This window comes from Lemur catta, chromosome 1 (assembly GCF_020740605.2).
Source record: "Lemur catta isolate mLemCat1 chromosome 1, mLemCat1.pri, whole genome shotgun sequence".
Taxonomy (NCBI): Eukaryota; Metazoa; Chordata; class Mammalia; order Primates; family Lemuridae; genus Lemur; species Lemur catta.
The window spans coordinates 119,537,511-119,563,239 of NC_059128.1; the positions used below are offsets into that span (position 1 = coordinate 119,537,511).

At 51.0% G+C, this 25,729-nt stretch overlaps 1 protein-coding gene across 4 annotated transcripts; it reads right to left on the bottom strand.

Annotated features, from left to right (window-relative positions):
- Positions 1 to 536: 536 nt before the first annotated feature.
- Positions 537 to 24,676, bottom strand: PGPEP1 (pyroglutamyl-peptidase I). Of its 4 annotated transcripts, none has more exons than XM_045552621.1 (6): positions 24,558 to 24,655; positions 23,718 to 23,843; positions 22,718 to 22,770; positions 9,640 to 9,756; positions 6,708 to 6,940; positions 537 to 5,012 (listed from the first exon to the last, which is right to left on the bottom strand). In XM_045552621.1, the coding sequence occupies exons 1-6, from the start codon at positions 24,589 to 24,591 to the stop codon at positions 4,820 to 4,822; spliced, it is 756 nt and encodes a 251-aa protein (XP_045408577.1). In that variant the 5' UTR covers positions 24,592 to 24,655; the 3' UTR covers positions 537 to 4,819. The 4 variants fall into 4 exon arrangements, with proteins under 4 accessions (XP_045408577.1, XP_045408586.1, XP_045408581.1 ...); XM_045552630.1 differs by lacking the exons at positions 23,718 to 23,843; positions 24,558 to 24,655 and adding exons at positions 13,456 to 13,510; positions 13,644 to 13,703 and having other exon boundaries at positions 22,718 to 22,758; XM_045552625.1 differs by lacking the exon at positions 23,718 to 23,843 and having other exon boundaries at positions 24,558 to 24,676.
- Between the last annotated feature and the right edge of the window lie 1,053 nt (positions 24,677 to 25,729).

Below are 25,729 nucleotides of genomic sequence, written 5' to 3' on the forward strand. Positions count from 1 at the left end.
TTTATTCTTCAGAAGCCACAGAAAGCTGGGAGTGTCTTCTTCTTCTGCTGAGGACAGACGCAAGGGAATGAACAGTGTTTGGGCTCTTCAAGTTGCCCCTCCTGAGAGGCCGGCCAGGGTCCCCATTCCAGCTCCCTCTCGCCCTGGCCGAGACAGGGGAGACACAGGCTTCAATGGGCAGAGCCTCAGTCACTCTGTAAGGGGTGGCAGTGGCACCCCTTGCCAGGAGGAAGGGGATTTTGAATTTTGCACACGCTGCAGGTCAGCACAGGTTATGGGTCAAACTCCAGCACCCGCCCCCACGGGCTGCGTGACCATCCACCAGTTCCTAAACCTCTCTGTGCATGAGAACCAAGGCCCCCGGTTGGGAGGCAGGAGAACAGTACAGACGTCCTGTCGCCATTATCCGTTCAGCACATAGCGCCAGCCAGGCACCGGACCACCTGCTGAAGACAGGAAACTCTGAGGTACGGGGTCCCCTCTGCCCACTGACACCATGACACACAGGCCGACCTCACGAAAGGACACACGGAGAATGACATGTTTCAACTGTTTTATTTGCTTTCTGGGGTGTCAAGTTTGGGGTCTCCCAGGGCCCAGCCCCAAGCAGAGTCCAGCAGACCCTTCTCTGCCCGGGGGTCCCAGACATGGGGGTTTCAGACAAGGCACTGGCTGGAGTTCTGGGTGTCGGGAAGAAGCCAGGCTGAGGCTGGACGGGACGGGCCCTCCTTTGGGGACAGAAAACACAGTCACCTTCAGCAAGAAGAGTTTTTCCTAGAGAGTAATTTAGGGCAAGATAGAAACCTGAGATGTAGGGGGAGCCCCCCCAAAAAGCCAGGTACTCCCTGGGCAGGCATAGAGTGAACTTCCTAAGGCCCAAGTGTGGCCTTCTTGGCCTCCAGCTAGGGGCTGGATACCGCAGGCCTCGGCCAGCAGAGAGCACTATTTGAAACTGGCTCCCGGGGGATTTCCTTAAGACACAATATCAGGACACAAAAGCCTCTGGGCCCCAGACTGCATCCTGCAAATGGCTGGGGTGACCTGGGCCTGGGTAGTCAGGAGCCATGGCCACCTCCCAACGGCTGATTCCTGTCACCCTGCTTTGTGCGTCACGAGTATTGGAGAGGCAGGCACTTCTGTGGGTCTCTGGGCAATTGGAGGGGGCTCCAGGGAGTGAGGGGGGAGGAGAAAAGGATTTGGGAGAGGAGGTGCAGTTTGTGGTTGGACTGGGAGGCCCTGACACTCAGCTTGTGACAACTATCCCCAAAACCAGGGGAGAGAGCCTCTTGGCAAGTGTGTTTGGCATCCACCCAGGAATTACCTTTCCAGACATGGGCGTTGGGCACAAGGGTCTAAGTGGAACCCTAGCAGCCCTCCATCTGCCTCCTCGCTGCAAAAACAGAGATGTTTCTCCTCCCAGCTGGCAGCCCTAGGCCCTCAGGAGGCACTGGTGCCCGGGGAAGAGAAATTGTATCTGGGATATAAAAACAAAACCCTTTTCTGCCCCCTCTTGTGCGTGGATGCTGTGAGATTCGTGGCCACACAGGGTGACCTGGCAGTTACCCTGCCTCTGCCTCTGCAACCACCATCAGTGGCCCACGTGACCTCGGCATCGCAAGAGCTTCCAGAGAGTAGAGGCTGAGGCCATGGGGAAAAATGGGGCTTTGTGATGCTATCCCCGAAGGGGACTTCTGGGTTCAGACACTACAAGGGACAGGGAGGTCACAGGTTGACAGTCTAGACAGTGTTGAGCAAAAAGGTGGGGGGGGCACATAGATTTCCACAAGCCGCTGCCCGCACCCCCTCCCCGCCTGGTTACCGCTGGGGGCACAGGCCCGAGGGTGTACACACGCAAGCTGGTCTTGCTTCTCGGTAGAAACCTCTAAACAAAAAGGCAACCTGATTCTGCCATAGTGGATCCTTTCTGTTCTAGATGTTTCTATGCCAGCAAAGAGCAGAGCAGGGGATTCTCTTCCTTGTTGAAATGTCTGCCATCTGGCACATTTCCCCCTAAAGATTTGGCTGTGATGTCAGTCCCCACCCCCATCCCATTCCAGCCCAGACTGGCCCCTCCAAGTGGCCTCGGGGATCTCAGCTGTTCCACCCCTTGGTTGGGACAGGTGGGCTCAGTGCCACCAAGCTCCGTCTAGCAACCTCACATCCCTGCCTTTCTTTCCTTCCTCTCTGTCTTATTTTTTTTGCAAGCTGCATCCTCACACACATGCCACTGACATGGGAGCACTGAAGGGCTGAGGGAAGGTATAAAGGAATAGAGGTACACAAGCTCTGGCATCTTAAACACAATGCCATCACCAGGCTGGTTAGGACACCAGATACCCCGATCACTGTCCCTGTACCCCCGTCCCCCACTCAGCACTCTCCACAGGCTCTCATCAGGAAAGCCCCCACCAGCATCACTCCCTCCTCCTGCCACATTCCTCAGCCCATCCTTCCATGCCTCACCCCCACCTCGCTCCCAGACACCTGCCAAGGGCTGCGCACCCCTCCCTCCCTCTGAAAATGAGAGAGGAGAGGGAATGGGACTTGGTCCACCTGCCTCCTTAAATGAGGACATTTTAAGCCCAGACCCACCAAAAGCAGACAGACATGCCATGGAGTCCACAGATGAGTTCCACCAACAGAAAAAGATTTTTAAAAAATTAACAAAGAGAAAATAAAAATGAGCCCAATGCTGTGCTTTATGGAGCAGGATGAGATTCTGGTTCGACTTGATGAGGAAAAGCTGAAGGGTCCCAGGCACACGAAGATGACACGCACACACTTGACAGCGGTCGGACAGGAAGTTCTCTCTCTACAGAGCTAAGTCACGCGGTGCTTTAAGCGCAGAGATGAAATGAGGACCCAAGAAAGATGGAGCTGTGGAGGGGGCAGGTGCTCAGCTCAGCCCAGATGGCTCAGTCCCCACCTCTCTTCCTTCCCCGTCTTGCCAAGACCTGTTTTCTCCTCGGGGTGCCCCAGATCGGACCTTGGAGCAAAGAGCTAGATGAGGCCTGACGCTGTGTGAGCAAGATCTCTGGGGGAACCCCGAGTCTGGAGTTGTCCACTCCCTTCAAAAGAGCCACAGCTTCCATGCACAGAAACCAACCTGGCAGATGCAGTGACATCTAGATTCCACAGGAGACCCAGAGTGCGGACTGGGGACGCCGACAGGGTGCTTCCAGCCAGGGCTGGGCTGGGCCGGCGTGGGGGAGCTGCGGAGTGCAGATGGCTCCCACCTGCTGGCCACGTCCGCACCCGCCCCGAGTCACCCACCAGCCCCCACCTTCCCCTCCAGAGAAAGCCCTCACAACTTGGAAAACGCATTTCGTAGAAACCCAACGACCCAGGTCCCAAACTGTGCAGCAGCTCAGCAGAGGCAGTGACTGCCGGCATGGGAACATGCAGGAAAGAAGGTGAATGTTGAAGAAAACAAAACAAAGCAAAAGTCTCAGTTGTTTGAAAAAGAACCGAACGCCGGGGAAACACCAGTGGGATCCAAGGTGGATTCCGATCCCAGCCGTGTCACACTTGCAGCGGGGGGTGGACGGTAAAACCACGTTTCCACCAAAAAAATAGAAAACGGTTTCCAAAATGTGCATTTTGCTCAATTGCCTTCCCTGTGTTGAGGCCACCCCTCTCTCCCTGTCTGAGGGTGTCATGGTCCTGCTGAATGTGGCTACCCACTGAGGGACGTCACCCTGTCCCTGCCTGGGGAGTTCAAAGTTGCAGAGGGTGAGATAAAAATTTACTCCTAACTCCTGGGCGAGTGTCCAAAAACCATCTACAGAAAAACACGCTGGCTGCCCCGTCTTCCTCCTGCTCAAACATGCCCAGACATGTAGAGCTCTGCAAACTCTGGCCCCCAGGCCCCTGTTTCGTAGAGCACCCCTTAAAGGAAACAAGGAACTTGCCCCCAGCAGCAAGACCTTGAAAATCCAGGCCAGACATTCGGTGGGTTTGCAGTTGCTATGAAGTTTTACGTATTCCAAACCAAAGTTGAAAGCAGACAAAATCTGTAGTTCTACTGGTGACCCTATCTCTGTGGGCACAGCTCATAGCTTGGGTGTTGAAAGGGCTGAGCCTTTTATGGCCACACCTAGGGTAGCAGCCCCACTCCGTGGCCTGGCCATGGGCCCCATGCCCTGAGCGAAAGGGGCTCTGGAACAAAGATCTTAAATCCAGTTTTCAGGGCAGGAGACAGAAGGGGGCACAGCCCAGGACAAAGAAAAGACACTTTTGTTGGTGGCTAAAGCCTGCGTTTAACCAAAGGGAATATAAATTACTCTGCACCCAAACTAGCACTATTGTTTTTAAAAAGAGAATAAGAAAGAAAGAAAAAAAGTCAAGCCGCACCCCAAGGCGGCCTTTTCTGGGCTGCCAGGCCGTCAGGGGACAGTTCAAAGGCAGAGACTCTTCACAGAGCTTTTCAGTGTGGGGAAAACCAGTCAGGGACATAAAGTGAGCTCCGGAATCCCTCCACCGACAGACTTAGAAAAGCAGACAACAGGTGGCACTGGCCGCGGGGCTGCAGGGCGTAGATCCGCTGGACCAAGATTTTCTGGGGAAACCTGGGCCTGGTGGCCACAGTAACTGTGTCCCCAAATGCAAGGGGGAATAGAGAAAAAATCTTCTGCTGCTTCCTTCAAACCAACCGGAGCTTTTGCAGAGAAGAAGGAAGAGGAGGTGTGTCCATCACGACATCTCATCCAAATCGGATCCCCCCCAGCAGATGAGCTTGTGTTTCGTGGCCAGGCCTTGAAAGGCAGATGTCCCTCTTGGGGTCCCTGGCGGGACGAGGTCTCGGGAGACCAAGTGGCCCTCAGTGTTTGTGGCAATAGCTGATTTTGCCTTCCGACTGCTCCAGGACACCCAGCATCTCCTCGATGATGGCCCTGAGTGCCCTGCCCAGCTGGCCCGCGTTGTATGGTTTGCCCAGCGGGGGCACATGCACAAAGGCTGAGCGGCCGTGACTCTGGTACAGAGAGGTGTAGTAGGTGAAGTCACAGAGATACCTAAGCCATGGGGTGCGGGGGGTGGGAGAGAGAACACAACAGGTCACAGCGTCAATCTGCAGACCAAGGGCACAGCCTCCCTCCAAAGGCAGGACCTCCAACCTCCCCAGAAACCTGCAAGAAAGGACACCACTTCTGCCTCCACAGGTTGGCAAAAATGGAAAAACCTGATAACTCCCAGTGCTGATGCACATGCAGGGAAGCGGGCAGAGGGGGAGGCTGGTGGGAGTGGAAATCGGCTGCCCTCCTGAGGAAGGCACTTCGGCAGGTTGGGAAAATTATAACCGCCCAGACTTTACGACCTGCTATGTCCAGGTTTTAGAATCTACCGTCAGGAACCATCTGTATGAGAAAACACAAACAAGGGTGTTCACTGCCGTGCTGTTATATCTAGAAGCGGAAAAAGAGAAAGCAACCTAAATGTCTCCAGGTGCGGCGTGGCTAAGTGAACTTGGGTTTACCGCACCGTGGAATACTACAAAGCTGTAAATAAGGAGTGCGACAGACCCAGAAGGAAATGAAGACCTCTGTCTACCAACGGGGAGGTGAGGGAGGGAAACCAGAGAGAGAAAGAATGGAGCCGTCACCGACATGCATGCTGTGGCCCCCAAGTGAACCCCGAGGAAGGGAATTCTCAGGAAATGCACGTCATGGACCCATCTACACAAAAGCAAAGCAAAACGAGGCGAAATCCTAAACCTGCCCACCAAGGGGCCCCTACGTGCAAAGCAACATGGGGATGGGAAGGAGGGCTCACGGCCCGGGTTTCTAACTTATCGGAGAAGTCCCCACAGGGTAAGAGAAAGGGCAAGAGAATTTTTCTCAGTGAGAATGTATGAGGATACAGTCTAGAATTATCTGTGTGATTAAAAATTCATTTTAAAAAGAGACTTGGCCAGGAGCGGTTACTTGAGTCTATAATCTCAGCACTCTGGGAGGCCGAGGTGGGAGGATCGCTTGGGCCCAGGAGTTTGAGGCAGCTGTGAGCTATGATGATGCCACAGCACTCTAGCCTGGGTGACAGAGTGAGACCCTGTCTCAAAAAAAAAAAAAAAAAAAGATGAGGTCATACTAGATGATTAGGGTGGGTCCTAAATCTGGTGACTGCTGTCCTTATGCCAGAAGGCCATGTGGATAGGCACAGGGAAGGTGATGTGATGACAGAGGCAGAGATCGAGGTGACGTTTCTACAAGCCAAGGATCCCTGGCAGCCACCATGAGAGAGACCTAGAATGGGCTGTCCCTCAGCGCCCCCAGAAGGAATCAACCCTGCTGACACTGTGACCTTAGCTTTCCGGCCTCCAGAACTGGAAGATGCTACATTTCTGTTGTGTTAAGCCACCCAATGTGTGGGGTTTTGTGATAGCGGCCCCAGGAAACTAATACAGAAAGTGACCACTTGGGTCGAGGGAGAGGCAGAAAGGAGGGCTGAGGTGGCGGCTGGGGCAGCACCCAGGTGGGAGATGCTGAGGGCCTGGGTGGGGACCTGACGGCAGAGAGGAGTGACAGGTCCATAATGAGTCCCAGGAACAGAACCAGTGGCGCTTGCTATATATGCATAATTAGCACCGTGCCTTGCACACACTGAGTGCTCACCCAGCGAGGCCAAAGTCAATATAATTGGCTCGTTCAACACCAGGCTTGGTCAGTAGAGGAGGGAAACCCCCGCTCATTCCCACCACACAGGGCCCCTACCTGCCAGCATCCTGCGAGATGGTCACTGACACATCTAGGCCCAGTGTGGTGACTCTCTTGCACACAGCATCCATGTCGATGATGGAGTCAATGCTTTCAGGCCCATCTTCCACGCAGCACTGGGAGCCGGGGCAGAAGCGGCAGTTGTCCAGGCCCTTGTAGCCCTTGTTGTGGCCACATTTCTCCAGCGTGACTGTGGTTGCCATGCCTGACACCCCCACGTGCACCACCAGCTGCAGACAGGCAGGCAGGACTTAACATGGCCTGGTCGTGGGACTAGGGGTCCCCCCAGGCAAAGCAGTAGGTGCCATCCTCACTGAACTCAGCCTGGGGTTACACTGTTTCTGACCTCTTGCTGTTGGAATAGACCCTAGAGTCATTCTTGCAGAAAGGTATGGCCAAGTGAAACAGCCAAGCATTTGAAACATGCAAGGTTATTCATTGTACCTCTTCTTGTTATTGCAATCAAACACCATAAATAAACTAACTAGCTATTCATGGGGAGTTGGTTCAATAAATAATAAACTACTATGCAGCTGTTAAAAGGCCCAAGGCAGTTTCATATGGAATGATACTCAAGGGATATTGCCAAATGCAAAAGGCAAGGTATAACTTCCAGTAATCTTGCCTAAAAATAGAGATGTCAGGTAGACAGTCACTTCAGCATTATTTATAAGAGTGAGGAAAATTTCTGGAAACAACTAGGATGCCCAATGATAGGAGAATGAAAACATTAATCACTAAAAATTACCCAGCCATTAACATAATAATGTTTAGGGAGAATTTTTAATGACCTAGGTCATTAAATGCTCATGATACAGTATTTATAAAAAGCAGATGCCAAGTTGAATACAGTTAAACTTCAACTACTGTATTAATTGCTTGTGTGTATGCCTATGAGCAGAGGGACATTATAAGAAAATATGTGAACATTTAAAAATTAGGTTGAAGAGTGGCTGTCACACGTGGCAGCCACGGGCCACATGTGGCTTGAAAAACAACTAATCTAAATCAAGATGTGCAATTTGTGTAAAACACACACCAGATTTTGCAGACTGAGCACACACACAAAATAAAATATCTCATTAATTTTTCATATTGATTACATGTTGAAATGATAATATTTTAGATATACTGGTTAAATTTAAAATATTTAAGATGACAATTTTGTCTTTTTTTTTTTTTTACGATTTTAATGTGGCTACTGGAATTTTTTTCTTTTTTTAGAGATGGGGTCTCATCTGTTGCCCAGGCTGGTCTCAAATTCCCGGATTCAAGTGATGCTCCCACATCAGCCTCCTGAGTAGCTGGGATTACAGGCATGTGCCACCACACCCAGCTGAAAATTTTAAATGTTCTATGTGGCTGGCATGAGAATGTCTACTGGATTGTGTTGCTTGAGAATATATGTCCCTGGGAGCAAGAACTGGGCTGTTTTTATTGGCTGGTGGAGGCCTAGTGCCTGGAACTGTGTTATCGGGTGCACAGGAAATTGAATACTGGTGAATACAAAAATAAAATAGCACCTGACATGTAGTGGATTGAATGGTGACCACACCCTCCAACAAAAATGACATACCCATGACCTAATGCCTGAAAACCATGAATGTCACCCTATTTGGGAAAAGGTAATTAAGTTAAAGTCTGGTATATTTTTGGGTTTTTTTTGGGACAGAGTGTTGCTCTGTCGCCCTGGGTAGAGTGCAGTGGCGTCATCACAGCTCACTGCAACCTCCAACTCCTGGGCTCAAGAGATCCTCCTGCTTTGGCCTCCCAGAGTGCTAGGATTACAGGTGTGAGCCAATGTGCCCGGCCTATTTTTGTTTGTTTCTTTAATTGGAATAAGGCAAGACTACATAGATGCAGCAGAGGAAGAAGCCCATTTACAGATGCTTTGATCCGGTCTTACCAAGCCTCTGCTTCCCCTCTGCAAAATGGGGAAAATGGGCTTGTTAGAAAAGAAGATTCCTCCAGCTAGTCCTGGAGAACATTGAAAGGGCAGGCTAGGGTGGGAAGCTAGTGGGGTTCCCACAGGGACCAGGACCTCACCTTTCAGAAACACCAGCCCAGGTGGGTTCCCTGGTGGCTTTCTCCCCTGACCCCGCAGAGCTCTGCTATCAGCCCATGGCCTTGCCTGGGCCACACGTCCCTGTGGCAGGAGGGAAGGGTGTACTTCCTGCCTGGCTGGCCTCCGCTCCAACCATATCTGGTATTAGCCACAACTCCCTCCCACACCCAGTGTCCCTTTATGCCACCCTCTACTCTGACTTCTCATTCCAGGAGGTTTAGAGAGAGCTGGTGCCACCTCCTGCCTGCCAGAGTGGGCATGTGACCTGGGCCTGGCGAATCAGAGTATTCCTTCCTTCCTCCCACCACAGTGATTGGTTTGGAGACCAGCATGTGACCCAAGCTGGCCAATGGGAATCAGCTATGGACTGTGCCGGCATTATAGGAGGAAAGGTGCTCTTTCTGTTTAGTGGCTGAATTAGGAAGAGGGCTGCCAGCAGCCACCTGTCTTTGCCACCATGAGGGAAGAGACTGCTAGAAGGCTCTTCCCTTAGTGCAAATCAAAGCAACACAAAGCGAAGCTGAGAGGCCACGAGAGAATGCTGACAATACTGTGTGAGCACCTGGATCAAGTCAGACCTGAAGCACACAAACTTTTGTGTCCAAGCTATGTTGAGCTGTGTTTTGACAGTCACTGATAACGAAATGCATCCTGACTGACACAGAGGTCTAGAGAGACAGAGCCAGGCTTTGTGAAGCCCTGAATGTTTGCTTTCTTCCCTCACCTCCAAAACAACCCAGAGAAGTGCTGGGCTGTGGCATGGGTCATGTGTTTGGGACAGGAATGAAGCCACACAAATCACCCACATGCGAAGTGTGCCCCTGAAAATCCTAATGAAGAAGACCTGCTCTTCACACAGCTCACCTGTGGACTGTGCTTCTCCCACAGGGCAGGGATGAGTCTCTGGACCGTCTTGTACTCAACCGGAATCTCGTACACGTGTAGGTCCACGCTGTCGCCAAGGCCCAGTTTTTCCAGCTCCTGGAAGCGAGGAGAGAGGAGGCATCACAGCATCAGAGGAAGCTGTGGGGATGATGCATTCCCCAGGGATAAAATGGCCTGTCCTCAGAAAACGGGCAGCTCTCCCGACTCATTCTGCAGAACAAGGAGGGACAAGTGCTGATCCACCCCAAATCTCTCGTCCCCTTCCCCACCCACTTCTCTCCAACTCTCCCGGCATTTCCACGGGAGGCAGCATGACAACACGGCTTCTGGGGCCAGGCTGCTGGGTTTCAACCCTGCCCGTGTGACTGAGGGCAAGCCACTTAACTTCCCTGAGCCTCGGTTCCTCATCTGTAAAATGGGGATAATAAAGTGCTTACTTCCCAGGAGAGCTGTAAGAATTAAATGAGTCCATTCACACTAAGAGATCCAAGCTACGCCCAGCACATTTTAAGCGTTCAAATAATGATCACTGCCGTTACTACTGTTATTTTTGTTATTATCCTTTCCCCCTTGTTATATCTGATAAGAATTATTTATAGATTTGGTGCACGTGCATAACAGGTTCTCAATCTATGTTTACAGACTGATTCAACTCCTTAGCAAGCTTCTAACCATCTGAGGGCACGACAGGCTTTAAGATTGTCTCTCATGGGACAGGCGTGGTGGCTCACGCCTATAATTCCAGCACTTTAGGAGGCTGTGGCAGGAGGATCGCTTGAGGCCAGGAGTTTGAGACCAGCCTAGGCAACATAGAGAGACCCTACAAAAAAAATTAAGAAAAAGTAGCCGGGCCTGGTGGTGTGCACCTGCAGTCCCGGCTACTCAGGAGGCTGAGGCAGGAGGATTGCTTGGGCCCAGGAGTTCCAGGCTGCAGTGAGCTGTGATTGCACCACTGCACTCCAGCCTGGGTGACAGAGCAAGACCCTGTCTCTACCAAAAAAAAAAAAAAAGAATGTCATAAATTATATACAAAAATGGGCTACATATAGCCACATGTGCACTTTTCTGGAGAAGCACCAATGTTTTTCTCGCGGGCTGCCAAAGTTCTAGCTGTTAACTCCTTGCGGGCAAAGCCCACTACCAGGTCTCCTTCCCATGGCTGGCCCACGGCACAGCACAGAGTATACCAGCAACCATGTTTGTAGGATGGACAATGATTCTGCCAGCCGCAGCACGCAGAGGATGCAGAGAAGTTCAGGGGCAAAGGTTTCACCTCAGTAAGAGAAAGTGAGAATGAGTGGATTAATAAAATGCGGTATATGTATACCATGAAGTTTCATTCAGCTAAAAGACACAGTAGTGATCTAGCACCTCTTGTATTATCCTGGATAGAGCGTGAGCCCATTCTACTAAGTGAAGTGTCACAAGAATGGAAAAACAAGCACCACATGTACTCACCATCAAACTGGTTTCACTGATCAACACTTAAGTGCACATATATTAGTAACATTCATCGGGTGTCAGGCAGGTCGGGGCAGGGAGGAGGGGATGGGTACATCCGCACCTAATGGGTGTGGTGCACACCGTCTGGGGGACGGACATGCTTGAAGCTCTGATTCAGGGGGGTAAAGGTAATATGTATAACCTAAAAATCTGTACCCCCATAATATTTTTTTTTTTTTTTTGAGACAGACTCTCACTCTGTCGCCTAGGCTAGAGTGCCATGGAGTCAGCCTAGCTCACAGCAACCTCAAACTCCTGGGCTTAAGCGATTCTCCTGCCTCAGCCTCCCGAGGTTGGTGGCATGCGCCACCATGCCCGGCTAATTTTTTCTATATATTTTTAGTTGTCCGGCTAATTTTTCTATTTTTTTTTAGTAGAGACAGGGTCTCGCTCTTGCTCAGGCTGGTCTCGAACTCCTGAGCTTAAAAGATCCTCCCGCCTCGGCCTCCCACAGTGCTAGGATTACAGGCGTGAGCCACTGCACCCGGCTTATACCCCCATAATATTCTGAAATTAAAAAATAAATAATACAGTTTACAAGGGTGAACTGTATGGTATGTGAATTATATCTTAATAAAACTACCAAAGTTTTTCTTTACCAAAAAAAGAAAAACTGAGAGTTCTTCATGATAAAATAAATACTCCAAATAATGATTATTGTAGGGTTATTTACTAAATAATATTATTCTTAGATCTCAGTGGCTGATTTTATCTAATTCTATGGGGTGGGTTGCAGGCAAAGCACATTCTGAGTGTGGCCTTACTGAATTCACTGTAGGTACATTCTTGTGTCTTCTGCATTGATTTTGGAATTTTTTTCTTTTTCTTTTCTTTTTTTTTTTTTTTGAGAAAGAGTCTTGCTCTGTTGCCCGAGCTAGAGTACAGTGGCGTCATCATAGCTCACTGCAACCTCAAACTCCTGGGCTCAAGTGATCCTCCTGCCTTGGCCTCCCAAACGGTTAGGATTACAGGCATGAGCTAGTGCACCTGGCCTGGAATTTCATTTTCCCTTCTTTTTTTTTTTTCTTCTTTTTTTGAGACAGGGTCTTGGCTCTGTGTCCACTGCAGTCTTGAACTCAAGCAATCCTCCTGTCTCAGCCTCCCGAGCAGCTACGACGACAGGCACACGCCACCGCACCCAGCCTAGGAAGAGTCTAAAATGACATCACACCCCTTCCCTGCTCCAAATTTCCAGTGGCTCCTGCCATATTCAGAATAAAATTCCAACTCTCCACGATGGTCCACGAGGCCCTGCAGGGTCAGCCTCCTCCTTGCCTGCCTCTTCCTTCCCCCGCCCTGCTCCCCGCCCTTACTACTCACTGCCACCACCCCGGCCCTGGCCACACAGCCTCGCCTCAGCCTCTGACACACCAGGCTTGCTTCCCTCTGCCTTAGAGCTTTGCACAGGCTGTTCCCTCTGCTTGGAAGGCTCTTCCCCTCATTTCCAGTCAGCTGACTCCTCCTTAGCCTTCATGTCTCAGCCTCTTGGGAATAAACCCTTCCTGACTCCCAGCCCCCATCATACTCTCCCAATCCCCAGGTCACCGGCCCCGCCACGGTGCAGGATGAGCACGCAGCAGGTGCTTGTGAATGTTGGCTGTGTCACTGAGAACGAGCGCAGAGCTCTGGGGCCCTGGGCATGTCACTGAGCCTCCTGAGGCTGTCTCTCCTCAGCTGGAAATAGGGGCTGTTGGGGATCTCTCTTTCTTTTTCATCCTTCCCTGTGTTTAAAAGGAGTCCCTCACTACGCGTGACAGCCAAGAGGTGGAGAGAGCCCAGATGCCCATCAACCAAAGAATGCACAAACAAAATGTGTCGCGATGGAATATTATGCAGCCCTGGAAAGGAACAAAGCACCGACATGTGGATGAGCCTCAGAAACACGATGCTGAGCGAGAGAAGCTGGACACCAAAGGCCACACGGTTTGTGACTCCACTGATATGAAATGCCCAGAACAGGCAAATCCACAAAGACAGGAAGCAGATTAGTGGCTGCCAGGAGCTGGGGGACGGGGATGGGGAGCAACTGCAATGGGGGCGGGGGTCTCCTTTTGGGGGGATGAGAATGTTCTGGAACTAGATAGAGTTGGTGATGGCACAACATAGTCAATGTACTTAATGCCAAGGAACTATACACTTTAAAATGATTAATTTTATGTTACGTGAATTTCACCTCAATTTAAAAAAAGAACAAAGCAGGAAAGCAGCGCTTCGGGGACAGTATCGGGTGGGAGTCACAGGCGTAGCCCCTAGAGCTGGCTGCCAGGTCTGCCCCCTCCTCCTCCCGCTTACCAGCTAGGTGATCTCGGGCAGGCTGCTCACCCTCCTCGTGCCTCAGTTTCCTCATCTGCAAACAGTACCCATGGCATAGGGAGGAAAAATAAAATAACACGCATGAAAGGCATGGTGCCTATAAACACCCTAGCTTAAATCATGATGCCATCACACGAATGCACTTCATTTAAAAAAAATCAAAGCACCTTCTACTTCTGGCTAAACCACAGCAGTAAGAATCAGATTTCCCCTCTTGTCTGGAACATCTGAAAAAATAGATAAAATATATAAATGAGTAGTTTTCAGGCATGAAGTTAGAAAGTTGAAAGTGGGGGGCACAGGGAGCGTAAGGGGGCTGCAGTTTGCAGGGCAGAGTCCCGCAGGCGATTGAGCAGCAGGGAGAGGGTGTGGGAGAGGTTGATTGACTTCAGAGGGCTGAGGACTAATGGGCATATACGTGTGCCAAGACCAAGATAGGGCCACCTGAGAGAAGCAGAGGGGACAATCTTCACAGCCCACACAGGGCTGCAAATAGTTTATGTTCCCACTGGCCAGAGTGAGAAAAATCTTATCGAAGAAGGGGAAAATTAACCCTAGAAAAAAGGCTGCTCTGGTCCTGCCTGAGAAAAACATAACAGCACGCCTCAAACAAGCCAGGCACAGTGGCGTGTGCCTATAGTCCCAGCTACTCAGGAGGCTGGGGCAGGAGGATCTTGTGAGCCCAGGAGTTCAAAGCCAGCCTGGGCAACATAGTGAGACCCTATCTCCAAAAAAAAGAAAAGAGAGAGAGAGAGAGAGAGAGATTCAAACTATTTCCAAGTAACTTAACTGTTTCCCAGAACAAAAGCCAAAAATATCTGGAGGAAATCCAAAAGTACCCAGCATGCAACAAGGTAAAATTCCCAGTGTCCAGCATTCAATCAAAACTTACCAGGCATACAAAGAAGCAGAAAATACCACCTGTGATGAGGAGAAAAAGCAATGGAAATAGGCCCAGAAATGACACAGATGAGGACATTAAGACAGTTATTGTAGGCCGGGCGCGGTGGCTCACAACTGTAATCCTAGCACTCTGGGAGGCCGAGGCAGGTGGATCGCTCGAGGTCAGGAGTTCAAGACCAGCCTGAGCAAGAGTGAGACCCCGTCTCTACCAAAAATAGAAAGAAATGATTTGGACAGCTAAAAATCTATATAGAAAAAATTAGCTGGGCATGGTGGCGCATGCCTGTAGTCCCAGCTCCTCGGGAGGCTGAGGCAGTAGGATCGCTTAAGCCCAGGAGTTTGAGGTTGCTGTGAGCTAGGCTGATGCCATGGCACTCACTCTAGCCCGGGCAACAAAGCGAGACTCTGTCTCAAAAAAAAAAAAAAAAAAGAAAGAAAGAAAGAAATTATCTGGCCAACTAAAAATATATATAGAAAAAATTAGCTGGGCATGGTGGCGCATGCCTGTAGTCCCAGCTACTCGGGAGGCTGAGGCAGGAGGATCGCTTGAGCCCAGGAGTTTGAGGTTGCTGTGGGCTAGGCTGATGCCATGGCACTCACTCTAGCCCGGGCAACAAAGCAAGACTCTGTCTCAAAAAAAAAAAAAAAAAAGACAGTTATTGTATCATTTAAAAGCCTGACAGATCAAGTCTGAAGGCCCACCATGACCCACCCCTCACTGATTCACATCAGAAGTGACAGAAAACACATCTACACTGACCCTTTTGTAATGTCTTACGCACACACCCATCTGAGAAATTACATAGCATTTTTTGGGTCTCACTATGTTTCCCAGGCTGGTCTTGCACTCCTAGGCTCAAGCGATCCTCCTGTCTTAGCCTCCCAAGTAGCTGGGATTGCACATCAATGCTTCCTTTATCTCTGCTGCATAATATTCCACCTCAGAAACTGGCCACCATGAATTTAAATATTCCCCTACACTGGAACATTTAAGGAGCTTTGGATATTCCTCATTTGTAAGTCTGCCTGCAGTGAATGCCCTGTGCAAATGTCTCTCACCCACGTGCGAGGCATAAATGCCAAGAAGTGACACTGCTGCATTGCAAGATCAGCCTGCCCACATTTACTGTTGAGAAGTACTGTCGAATGAAGTCTGCTTTTCTGACCTCAAATTCAGTACATCCTAGGCAGGGCTTCCCAACCTATGGTGAGTTGTATAATTATTTCATTATATTTTACAATGTAATAATAATAGAAATAAAGTACACAATAAATGTAATGTACTTGAATCATCCTGAAACCATCCCCCCCTCCCCAGTCCATGGAAAAATTGTCTTCCATGAAAATGGTCCCTAGTGCCAAAAAGGTTGGGGACCACTGTCCTAGAGGGAAAAACTTTATGGTTTATAAATGAATCTTCCCCTAATCTCCAAGAAGATATCCATGGAGGTCTTTTCTCTCTTAAAAACAAATCAGCAGCTAGGTGTAGTGGTGCACGCTTGTAGTCCCAGATACTTGGGAGGCCAAGGAAGGAGGTTCACTTGAGGCCAGGAGTTCAAGACCAGCCTGGGCAACATAGCAAGCCCCTATCTTTAAAAAAAGAAAAACAATCAAATGACCCCAAAGCACAGGAATAAAAGAAAAAATAGATAAATAAACTAGACTTCATCAAAATTAAAAACAGAATGAACTTTAAAAGAATGAGTCATTTCTGTCTGGACCACCCTGGAGGGAGGGATGTCCAGGCACGCACCGTGGGGTGAGTGAGCCACCTTCTGGGCAAGGAAGGAACAAGAAGGGAATGGGGACAGGAGGGAGACATCGCTGCACAAAACTCATCATGTGATGTTTTGACTTTTGAACCATGTCAATGTTTTACAAGATCAAAAAAGAAAATAAAACGACCCATGGACCCACAGCTACAGACCTGCCTCTTTGCTGTGATTTCCCTAATGGGCACAAGGTAATCGTCTTGAATCCTACGTGACATGTTGCTTTTTAAATCAAGTGGGAAATCTGTATTAAGAAGAGCAGGATGTGCACTCTGGGAGGCCAAAGTGGGAAGATCGCTTGAGCTCAGGAGTTCAAGAACAGCCTGAGCAAGAGCAAGACCCCATTGCTCTATTTTCTAAAAACAGAAAAATTAGCCAGGTGGCGTGGCATACCCCTGTAGTCCCAGCTACTCGGGAGGCTGAGGCAGGAGGATCGCTTGTGCCCTGGAGTTGGAGGTTGCAGTGAGCTCGGCTGACGCCATGGCACTCGAGCCTGGTGACAGAGTGAGACTCTGTCTCAAAAGAAAAAAAAAAGAAGAAAGTTATGAGTTTGGAGGCAGGAAACAAACTTGCTCCAAGCCCAGGGCTAGATACCCCAACACGTTCAGTTCCTTTTCCCTAGCCTGAGCTAGCGTTTCCTCAATACTTTCCTCAAACTCACTTAATTTTTTCCTTAAATAAATTTAGCCTCATTCCAAGTAACAATATCCACGAAACTATGAGACTTGATGTGCTAGCTATATATTTTTCCCTAAAACACATTAAGTACAAAACTATCATAATTTTATAATGTGTGCTCTACATACAGTGCGTGCATATATATATACACACATTCTTTTCATGTATGAAATATTTCAAAAAATAATTTTGAACATTTCCCTCTTCCTCCTGATGTTTCTTTTTTCTTTCTTTCTTTCCTTCCTTTTTTGTTTTTTTTTTTTTTAGAGATAGGGTCTTGCTGTGTTGCCCAGGCTGGAGTGCAGTGGTGTTATCACAGCTCACTGCAGCCTTGAATTCCTGGGCTCAAGCAATCCTCTTGCCTCAGCCTCCCGAGTAGCTGGGGCTACAGGTGCACACCCCCATGCCTGGCTAAGTTTTTTCATTTTTAAGAGATGGGGGCCGGGCGTGGTGGCTCACGCCTGTAATCCTAGCACTCTGGGAGGCCGAGGCGGGAGGATGGTTTGACCTCAAGAGTTCGAGACCAACCTGAGCAAGAGCGAGACCCCCGTCTCTACTAAAAACAGAAAGGAATTATATAGACAACTAAAAATATATACAGAAAAATTAGCCAGGCATGGTGGCACATGCCTGTAGTCCCAGCTACTTGGGAGGCTGAGGCAGGAGGATTACTTGAGCCCAGGAGTTTGAGGTTGCTGTGAGCTAGGCTAACGCCACGGCACTCCAGCCCGGGTAACAGAGCGAGACTCTGTCTCAAAAAAAAAAAAAAAAAGAGAGAGATGGGGTCTAGCTATGTTGCTCAGGCTGGTCTTGAATTCTTGGCCTCAAGCGATCCTTCCACCTCAGCCTCCTAAAGTGCTGGGGTTACAGGCGTGGGCCACCACACCTGGCCAGATCCTGTGTTTTAAATGTCATTCTCCACTAAAAGTACTAAGGCTGGGGCAAGGAAAGTACAAAGGGGAGTTACCATGTGATCCAGGAACCCTCTCCTAGATAAATGTATATCTATACCTAAATTTGCATACATAAAATTGAAAACATATGTCCACACAAAACCTCATACATGACTATTCATAGAAGCATTGTTCACAATGGCCAAAGGTGGAAACAAGTCAATGTCCGTGAACTTATGAATGAATAACCAAAACATGGTCTATCCACCCAGTAGAATATTACTCAGCCAGAAAAGAGACTGAAGCCCTGACCCCTGCTGCCACGTGGGTGAGCCCTGAAGACATGGTGCTGAGTGAGAGAAGCCAACACCAAAGGTCACACGGGGCACGATTCCAAGATATAAAATATCCAGAATATGCAAGTCTACAGGGACACAAGATAAATCAGTGGCTGTCAGGGGGAGTGACTGCCAATGGGGATGGGGTTTCCTTTGGGGGTGATGAAAATGTTCTGGAACTAGACAGAGGTGATAGCTGGACAACTCTGTGAATATACGAAAACCTACTGACTTATACCTTTAAAAGGGTGAATTGAATGGCATGTGATTATATCTCAACAAAATTTATCTCAATTTTTAAAACAGAAGATACAAGACGTCTGACATCCAACACTCAGGTAGGAATCAGAAACAAAATTTTAAAAAGATGCCCCGTGAAATGCAAGTGGCATACTGGATGGGATTCTGGAACAAAAAGGAAAAGGGTATTAGTGGAAAACTGGTGAAATATGAGTCAAGTCTGGAGTCTAGTTAATAGCAATGGGTCACCACTGGTTTCTTCTTTTTGACAAATGCCATGTTCATGTGAGATGTTAACAATAGGGGATGATTTTCTTAACAATATATCTGTAAGGTGAGAAATTGTCTATTGAATTTTAAAATAAAAAAAAATAATAGGGTAAGTGTGGGAGGAGGTTAGGTGCAGTGGCTCAAACTTGTAATCCTAGCACTCTGGGAGGCTGACGTGGGAGGATCACTTGAGCTCAGGAGTTTGAGACCAGCCTGAGCAAGAGCAAGACCCTGTCTCTACAAAAAATAGAAAAATTAGCCAGGCACGGTGGTGGTGCCTGTAGTGCCACCCAGCTATTCAGGAGGCTGAGGCAGGAGGATCACTTGAGCCCAGGAGTTCGAGGTTGCAGTGAACTGTGATGATGCCACTGTACTCTAGCTCAGGTGACAGAGTGAGACCCTGTCTCAATCAATCAATAAAAAATGGCTGAAAGTCTGAGGAAGACTTATATGGTCACAAAGTATCTTTCCATGGGATACTTCTTTTTTTTTTTTTGAGACAGAGTCTCTCTGTGTTGCCGGGGCTAGAGTGAGTGCCGTGGCGTTAGCCTAGCTCACAACAACCTCAAACTCCTGGGCTTAAGTGATCCTCCTGCCTCAGCCTCCCCAGTAGCTGAGACTACAGGTATGCGCCACCATGCTCAGCTAATTTTTTTTTCTATATATATTTTTTTAGTTGGCCAGATAATTTCTTTCTATTTTTAGTAGAGACGGGGTCTCGCTCTTGCTGAGGCTGGTCTCAAACTCCTGAGCTCGAGCAATCCACCCGCCTTGGCCTCCCAGAGTGCTAGGATTACAGGCATGAGCCACCGCGCCTGGCCTCCATGGGATACTTCTTTATTTTTTTTAAAGTCAAGGTCTCACTATGTTCCCCAGGTTGGTCTCGAACTCCTGGCCTCAAGCGATCCTCCCACCTGGGCCTCCCATGCAGCACACCTGTTTCAGGATAACTTTCTTTTTTTTTTTTGAGATAGTCACACTCTGTCGCCCCATGTGCCCGCCAGGATGCTTTTTAATTACAAAGGGCAAAATACATAGTAACTTTGCAGGGAGAAATCCACTAGACCTCACTTGAAGCAAGAGATCACCGTCAGTGGCACCAGGAATGCGACAGGTCAACATCTGGTGTCTCCTTATAAGACGGCACACAGAGGACACATCACTTCTGCCCAAAACACAGCACCTCAGTTTAATACAAGGAAACGTCGGACAAACCCCAAGTTTGTCCCCAACTTGGAACCCCAAGTCCCCCAGATTCTGTAGGGAGTGCGGCCGACCCCGAGCACACACCGTGAAAGGACCAGGGCCCAGGCACCCCAGATGCTGCATTGTCTACACCCGGGCTACCTGACAAGACCCCGCCGAGAAGCCACATCTGACCGTTTCCCTTGACCCCATGACAAAGACCCTCTTTGTTCCCTGGTAATATCCTTAGCAGGTCTGTCTAGACTTGCTGTGGCAGTAATTGTCCCGTGATGTCTCCACGTTCTGTGACCCGGCTCCTCCTCACCCTGCTTGGGCAAGGGACACTCCAGACGGCCCCGAGTCCAGGGGCTCCCTGGCCCTTGACACCCACCTGAGCCTCCTCGGGAGAGAGGGAAACGCAACCAGCGTTCCAGCCCACCACCCGAGACCTGGGGGCAACAGGACACACCAAAGGCGTGGCGCCTCCTACAAGAGGTGCTGAGGGCAACCACCACCCCAGGGGAAGATGAAAGGGGGCTTTCCCTTCTGTCCCCCCAACAACTCCCACCTCCTGAACATGGCTGGTGGGAAACAGTTCACTGTGACCAGGGCATGAAGAAGGAAGATCAGAAGAGACAGAGACAGAGACAGGAAGACACACAGGTGGAGAGAGAGAGAGAAGGGAAGGGGACAGGCAGAGAGAAAGAGAGTAGTTATCGGTGCCGTGGGAGAAGGAGGGGTTCCTTCTATAGATGGCGACACCTGTGCACCTGTGCATCTTAAAAGTCAGTTGCCACAGGGAACAACCGCTGCTCACGCCACAGAACAAAACGCACAGCTTCAGGGGGAGGTGGCAGACATTCTATAGATGGTGACACCTGTGTACCTGTGCATCTTAAAAGTCAGTTGCCACAGGGAACAACCGCTGCTCACGCCACAGAACAAAACGCACAGCTTCAGGGGGAGGTGGCAGACATCCAGACATCCACCGTGGCCTGCACCTATATCTGTGTCACACCAAGAACACCCCAAGGCTGGATCCCACCCATCCAGAGGCGACACCTTTTGAACAGGCAAAATCTGCTTTTATCTGGGGCCCCAGGGACACACCGGACGGCGCTCCGGGAACTCCACGGGGGACCTCACGAACTCTGAGCTGCGCAGAAGAGGCCAAATCCCACAGTCAGCTCACTGTGTGGCTCCAACTCTGCCAAGTTCTAGAACAGGCGAAACTCACCTTCGTAGCAAAAAAGTCAGCAGAGAAGTTTATGTGGGGGTGGGGTGAGGCGGTACCTGGGAAGGGGCCTCTGTGAATGAATGAGGAAGAACCAGGGAATGTTCGAGATCTTGATCTGGACTCAGGGACGCACAGATGTAATGTCATTGGTTATATACACAAGTGTGCTCAGTGTACACAAGCCGGACTCCAGTTTGTTTTTTCCCTTAAAAAGGGAAACAATGAGATCTGAAAAGACTGCCATCCTTTTAGCAGGGGGAGGGTGCAGAAGCCTCTCTTCTCATTTCGTAAACTCCGGGAAGAAAGTGGAGAGTGGAAACTTTGGGTCTGGGGAGATAAGGACCAAGTAGAAGGGATGTTCCCCCCAGCCCCAGAGCGAAATGCTGCCATCCTCTACCATCCGAGCCCGGAGCGAGGAGGGATTTCCAAAGATTGTTTAATTGATTTTTTCTTCTATTTAGATGCAGATCACAGTGTCTGGGGCCCAGGAATTCAGACACTCGGCTTTGTGTCCACTCAGCCCCGTGAAGGCTCCTGTCTGAACCTCGCACAAAGCCAGACACACAAGTCTTCAGAAACACGCTGTTCCTTTTTGTCTGGGACTCCAGGGAGCGGGTGCACAGGCAGGGCCTCGGACACGCTCCCATCTGCAAGGGTCCCGGGATCCCAGCCCTTCGTCCCGCAAAGTGGGTGGAGGGGAAAAAAAAACAAAAACAGGGAGGCAGCTATGACTTTGAGAGCTGGAGTCTGAATGACAAAGAAAGGTGGGGCGTCGGGGGGAGGGCCAGCTGGGGGTTGTCACACTGAGGTTCAAGTTGGATTTTTCTCCAAATCCAGGACTCTGGAGTGGGAAGCAGGGCTACTTTAAATCAAGCAGCTAATGGGCTAGGATTAATACGAGTTTGGCTCCAGTCTCTGCAAACCTGATTTATATAAGGAGCAACATTCCCCTTTCTCTCTGCTCATTGTTTGCAAGTCTGGCCCTCCAAATGCCCCATCTGGCAAAGAAACTAGGAAGGGCTTTGCAGACGGACACCCCGCTCCTGACACCAGGAAAGACAGCCCTTCCCTGCTCCCACTATGCAAACTTTTCCTCCCCCAGCTGCCTGGAGGTGACAGCTAGGGTCACTGCACCGGCTCCCACAAGGTTAAGACACCCCCACTCCGACATCCCTGCCTGGTTTCTCCCAACATGGGAAGCACCTGCCTAAAACACACCGGAGAATTCTCAGGTTGGCCATTCAGGAACCAACCCAAATCACAGTTTGTCTTTGAGTATATAGAAAAGATTTTTGATGCAAAGGAGAAAGATGCCATATTCAGATGACTCCTAGGTTAAAGCAGGAGCCTCCCACTTAAGCAGCTGTGTCCTGGAAATGCAACATTTATACCCACTCCTGGGCCCTCCCAGTCCCAGATCTGTAGCCACTAGCTGGGCTGGGCACTTCAGAAGTTCTAGGCGTGATCACAGAGAACTCCCTTCATCACTCCTCTTGGCCTCAGTTTCCTCACCTGTAAAGTGAGTGCAAGAATAACTGCACCTACCACACAGGGGTTGTTGGAAGAAATCAGAGCTCTGGGCTGCAAACAAGTGCCCTATAAATGTAAGCTAGAAGATGTGTGTATCTGACATAAATATCTTGTAGGAGGAGACTTTCTTTGGGCCATAATTTTTTGGGGGAACCCAGCTCCAAGCCTGACTCATACCCTCCAGATATGCATTACCTGAACCGCAATCCAGCTGGCGTTTACAGTGTGTTCCCCAAAAGGGCCAAACCCTGAAAAAAATAAACAGTTAAAAGCAAAATGTTATTGCAGAGTGGTCCTACCCAGCAGCTAACACCTGCAAGAGTGTTGGGGGGCTGGTCTGGAGTTCTGGGGGGCCTGATTCTCATGCCTCACAAAGAGGAAGTGGCCTCTTTAGCCTCAGAAAAGGCTGGCCTGTTCCTTTCTCAATTGTCCCCACTACTCATGGCCCAATCTATAGCTATTTTATGACTGTCTTTATGGGGGGGCCTCTCCCCCAACTCTGGAGGGGGCAGATGCTCCGTGAATCCCCACTGAAGGAGGAGTGGCCCTTACGGGATGTGTATGGGTCTTTCCCAGCCGTCCACACGCCACCCCACTGCCCTCCCTGCTAGCTCCAACTCCAGGCCCCCTTTCCAAACCAAGATTGTCGCCTGGGAAGATACGCTAAGTGACCTGCCTGGTGTTCAGCCTCACAGCATCCTCTTTGCAGGCAAGGGTGTTTCCTGGGCCCAATTTACAGGAGCAGGCGCTGAGGCACAGAGAGGTAAAGCCAGCTGCCTGAGGTCCCACAGCAAGAAGGTGGGAGAGCTGGTATTCAAACCCAGACCTGGAGAGTCCATGGCCTTGGCCTCCCTCTTCTAATCACTGCGTCGTACTGTCTAAAAAATTGTCTAGCTGGGCCAAGGATCTCATGTGACATCAGTGCTACAGGAGGGATGTTGTGTCCTGAGAAAGCAGGTAGATGCCACAGCTCAGGAGGCAACCTCCCCGCCCACTCCTGCAGCACAGCTGAAGTTTGAGTCCCAGCTCAGCCACTTGCAAACTAGGTGACCTCCATGAGGTGACCTCAGTTTCCCTTTCTGCAAAATGGAGATGGTGAAGATATCACCAGCTGATGCAAAAAGCTCTCCAATAACAAATAAGGAGATAAAGGAAGGCTGTGGGGGACAGCGGCCCTCCTTGCAGTTATACACACCTGCTAGGCAGGTGAGTGGCCTCTTCCATCTCCCCAGGTATTCCAGGACCAGCCCCGGCTTCCCTTCCACGGTCGCCAAACAGCTGTTCGAACCGTGGCTGGATTTCCCACTCTGACCCCTCAGGACTGCAGGTCAAAATGACCCCCCACTCTGAGGCCCCGGCGGAAGTTGACATGCCACGTGGCCCCTAGGCGGAGTCTCAGGGAGGAGGAACAGTTAGTTGGTTTCGGGGGAGTCAGTGACAGCGGGGCTGGGCTCACCAACAAGCAGCCCAGGCACAAAAGGCTTCTGGGTGGAAACAGTCCCTGGGACAGCCGAGGGGCAGACTCGCGCCAGAGGTCCCCGGACCCACACCTGTCTCTGTCCCGGGGGAGCAGCCCCCGTTAGCGCAGTGGCCGGGAGGTTCGTTTGTCACCGGGACGCTTCCTGCCCGCAAATCGGCCTTTGTCTCCTGGGGCGAGGGAGGGTGGGGGGACAGTCCCGACTCCGAGGAGGGCAGGGAGGCGGGTCTGGTGCAGCCCCTGGCCAGGCAGAGCAGGTAGGTGCCCGGAGGGTCACTGTCCCCACTCAGGGAAGGAAGGACGCCAGAAGGGCCTGCTCCACGCGGGGCACTTGCTCGTGTCCCCACGCCCCTGCCGGCCCCGACTGCCGACCCCGAGACCACAGAGGCGCCGCCTCCTCCACTTTCTGGGTGGCCGGGGCCGGGCCGGACTCCCGCAGGCGTTGACATCTCCCAAACTTGGGGCCACTTCTAGCACCTGCTCCGCCCAGGGGGCCGCCCACCCCGCCCCAGTCCCGGCCGCCGCCCCCGCGGCCGCCCGGGCGCGCAGCCCGCGTACCCGTCACCACCACCGCCTTCCTGGGCTGCTCCATGGCGGGCTCGGGCTGCGCCTCGGACCCACTCCGGTTCGGACTGGCGCGTCTACCGCCCCGCCAGCCAACGGCCCCGCGCCGCCCCGCCCCTTGCCCCGCCCCGCCCCGCCCCGCCCCGCGGCCGGCCGCTCGGCGTGCGCGCCCCCGGGCCCGAGGCGCAGCGTGCGCGCCCCCGCCCCGCGCCCGAGTCCCGGAGCGCCCCGCCCCCGCCTGCGCCAGCCTCAGTTTCCCCACTTGTGAGATGGGGATAGTTCCCTCCCGTAGGGCAGCTGTCCCCTTTTTGGCAACAGGGACCGGTTTCATGGAAAACAGTTTTTCCATGGGGGGGATGGTTTCGGGATGATTCAAGCGCATCACACTTACTGTGCAGTCACACCTCCCTGCTAGGGACAGCCAGTATGTGCAGCCGCTCCCCAGGCTGTAAGTAGGTGCAACCCAGGCCCAGGGTTCGCGCTCCTGTGAGAACCTGACGCCACGGCGACTCTGGCCGGAGGCGGACCTTGTGTGGTGATGCGAGTGATGGGGAGCGGCTGTAAACACAGATGAAGCTTCGCTCCTGCCCGGGTTGCCCACGTGCGCCGGGTTCCTGACAGGCCCCAGGCCGGTACCCGTCCCCTGGGGACTGCAGCCATAGGGTGTGGCCACTTACATGCAATGAGCCAGGTGCTGGGGGCTAAGGGAGACGAGGTGGTCATTTATTCCACAAGTATTCATAAATTGCTCATTCACTCAGTTGTTTGTTTGTTTTTGAGACAGGGTCTCACTGTGTTGCCCAGGCTGGAGTGCAGTGGCAAAATCACAGCTCACTGCAGCCTCAAACTCCTGGGCTCAAGTAATCCTCCTGCCTCAGCTTCCTCAGTAGTTGGGACTATGGGCATGCACCACCATGCCTGGCTAACTTTTTGCAGACATGGGGTCTTGCTATGCTGCCCAGGCTGCTCAGAAACTCCTGGCCTCAAGCAATCCTTTGGTCTTGGCCTCCCAAAGTGCTGGGATTACAGGCCACCAGGCCATCCAATTCATCCCATTTTCCAGATAAGGAAACTGAGGCACAGATCAGAAGGCCATTGTCTGAGGTCACTCAACTAGAGCCTCTAGGGATCGCAGAAGAAGCATTCAGGCCAGGAGGCTTTGGGGA

What these genes read in the sequence shown, in the direction of transcription:
- PGPEP1 (XM_045552621.1), bottom strand. Translation starts at nt 24,591, where the DNA reads ATGGAGCAGCCCAGGAAGGCGGTGGTGGTGACGG. An exon ending in GAAGGCGGTGGTGGTGACGG is followed by an intron (nt 23,844 to 24,557) that starts GTACGCGGGCTG and finishes TTTGACCTGCAG; the next exon opens with TCCTGAGGGGTCAGAGTGGG. An exon ending in GCCACTCACCTGCCTAGCAG is followed by an intron (nt 22,771 to 23,717) that starts GTGTGTATAACT and finishes TATTTTTTTCAG; the next exon opens with GGTTTGGCCCTTTTGGGGAA.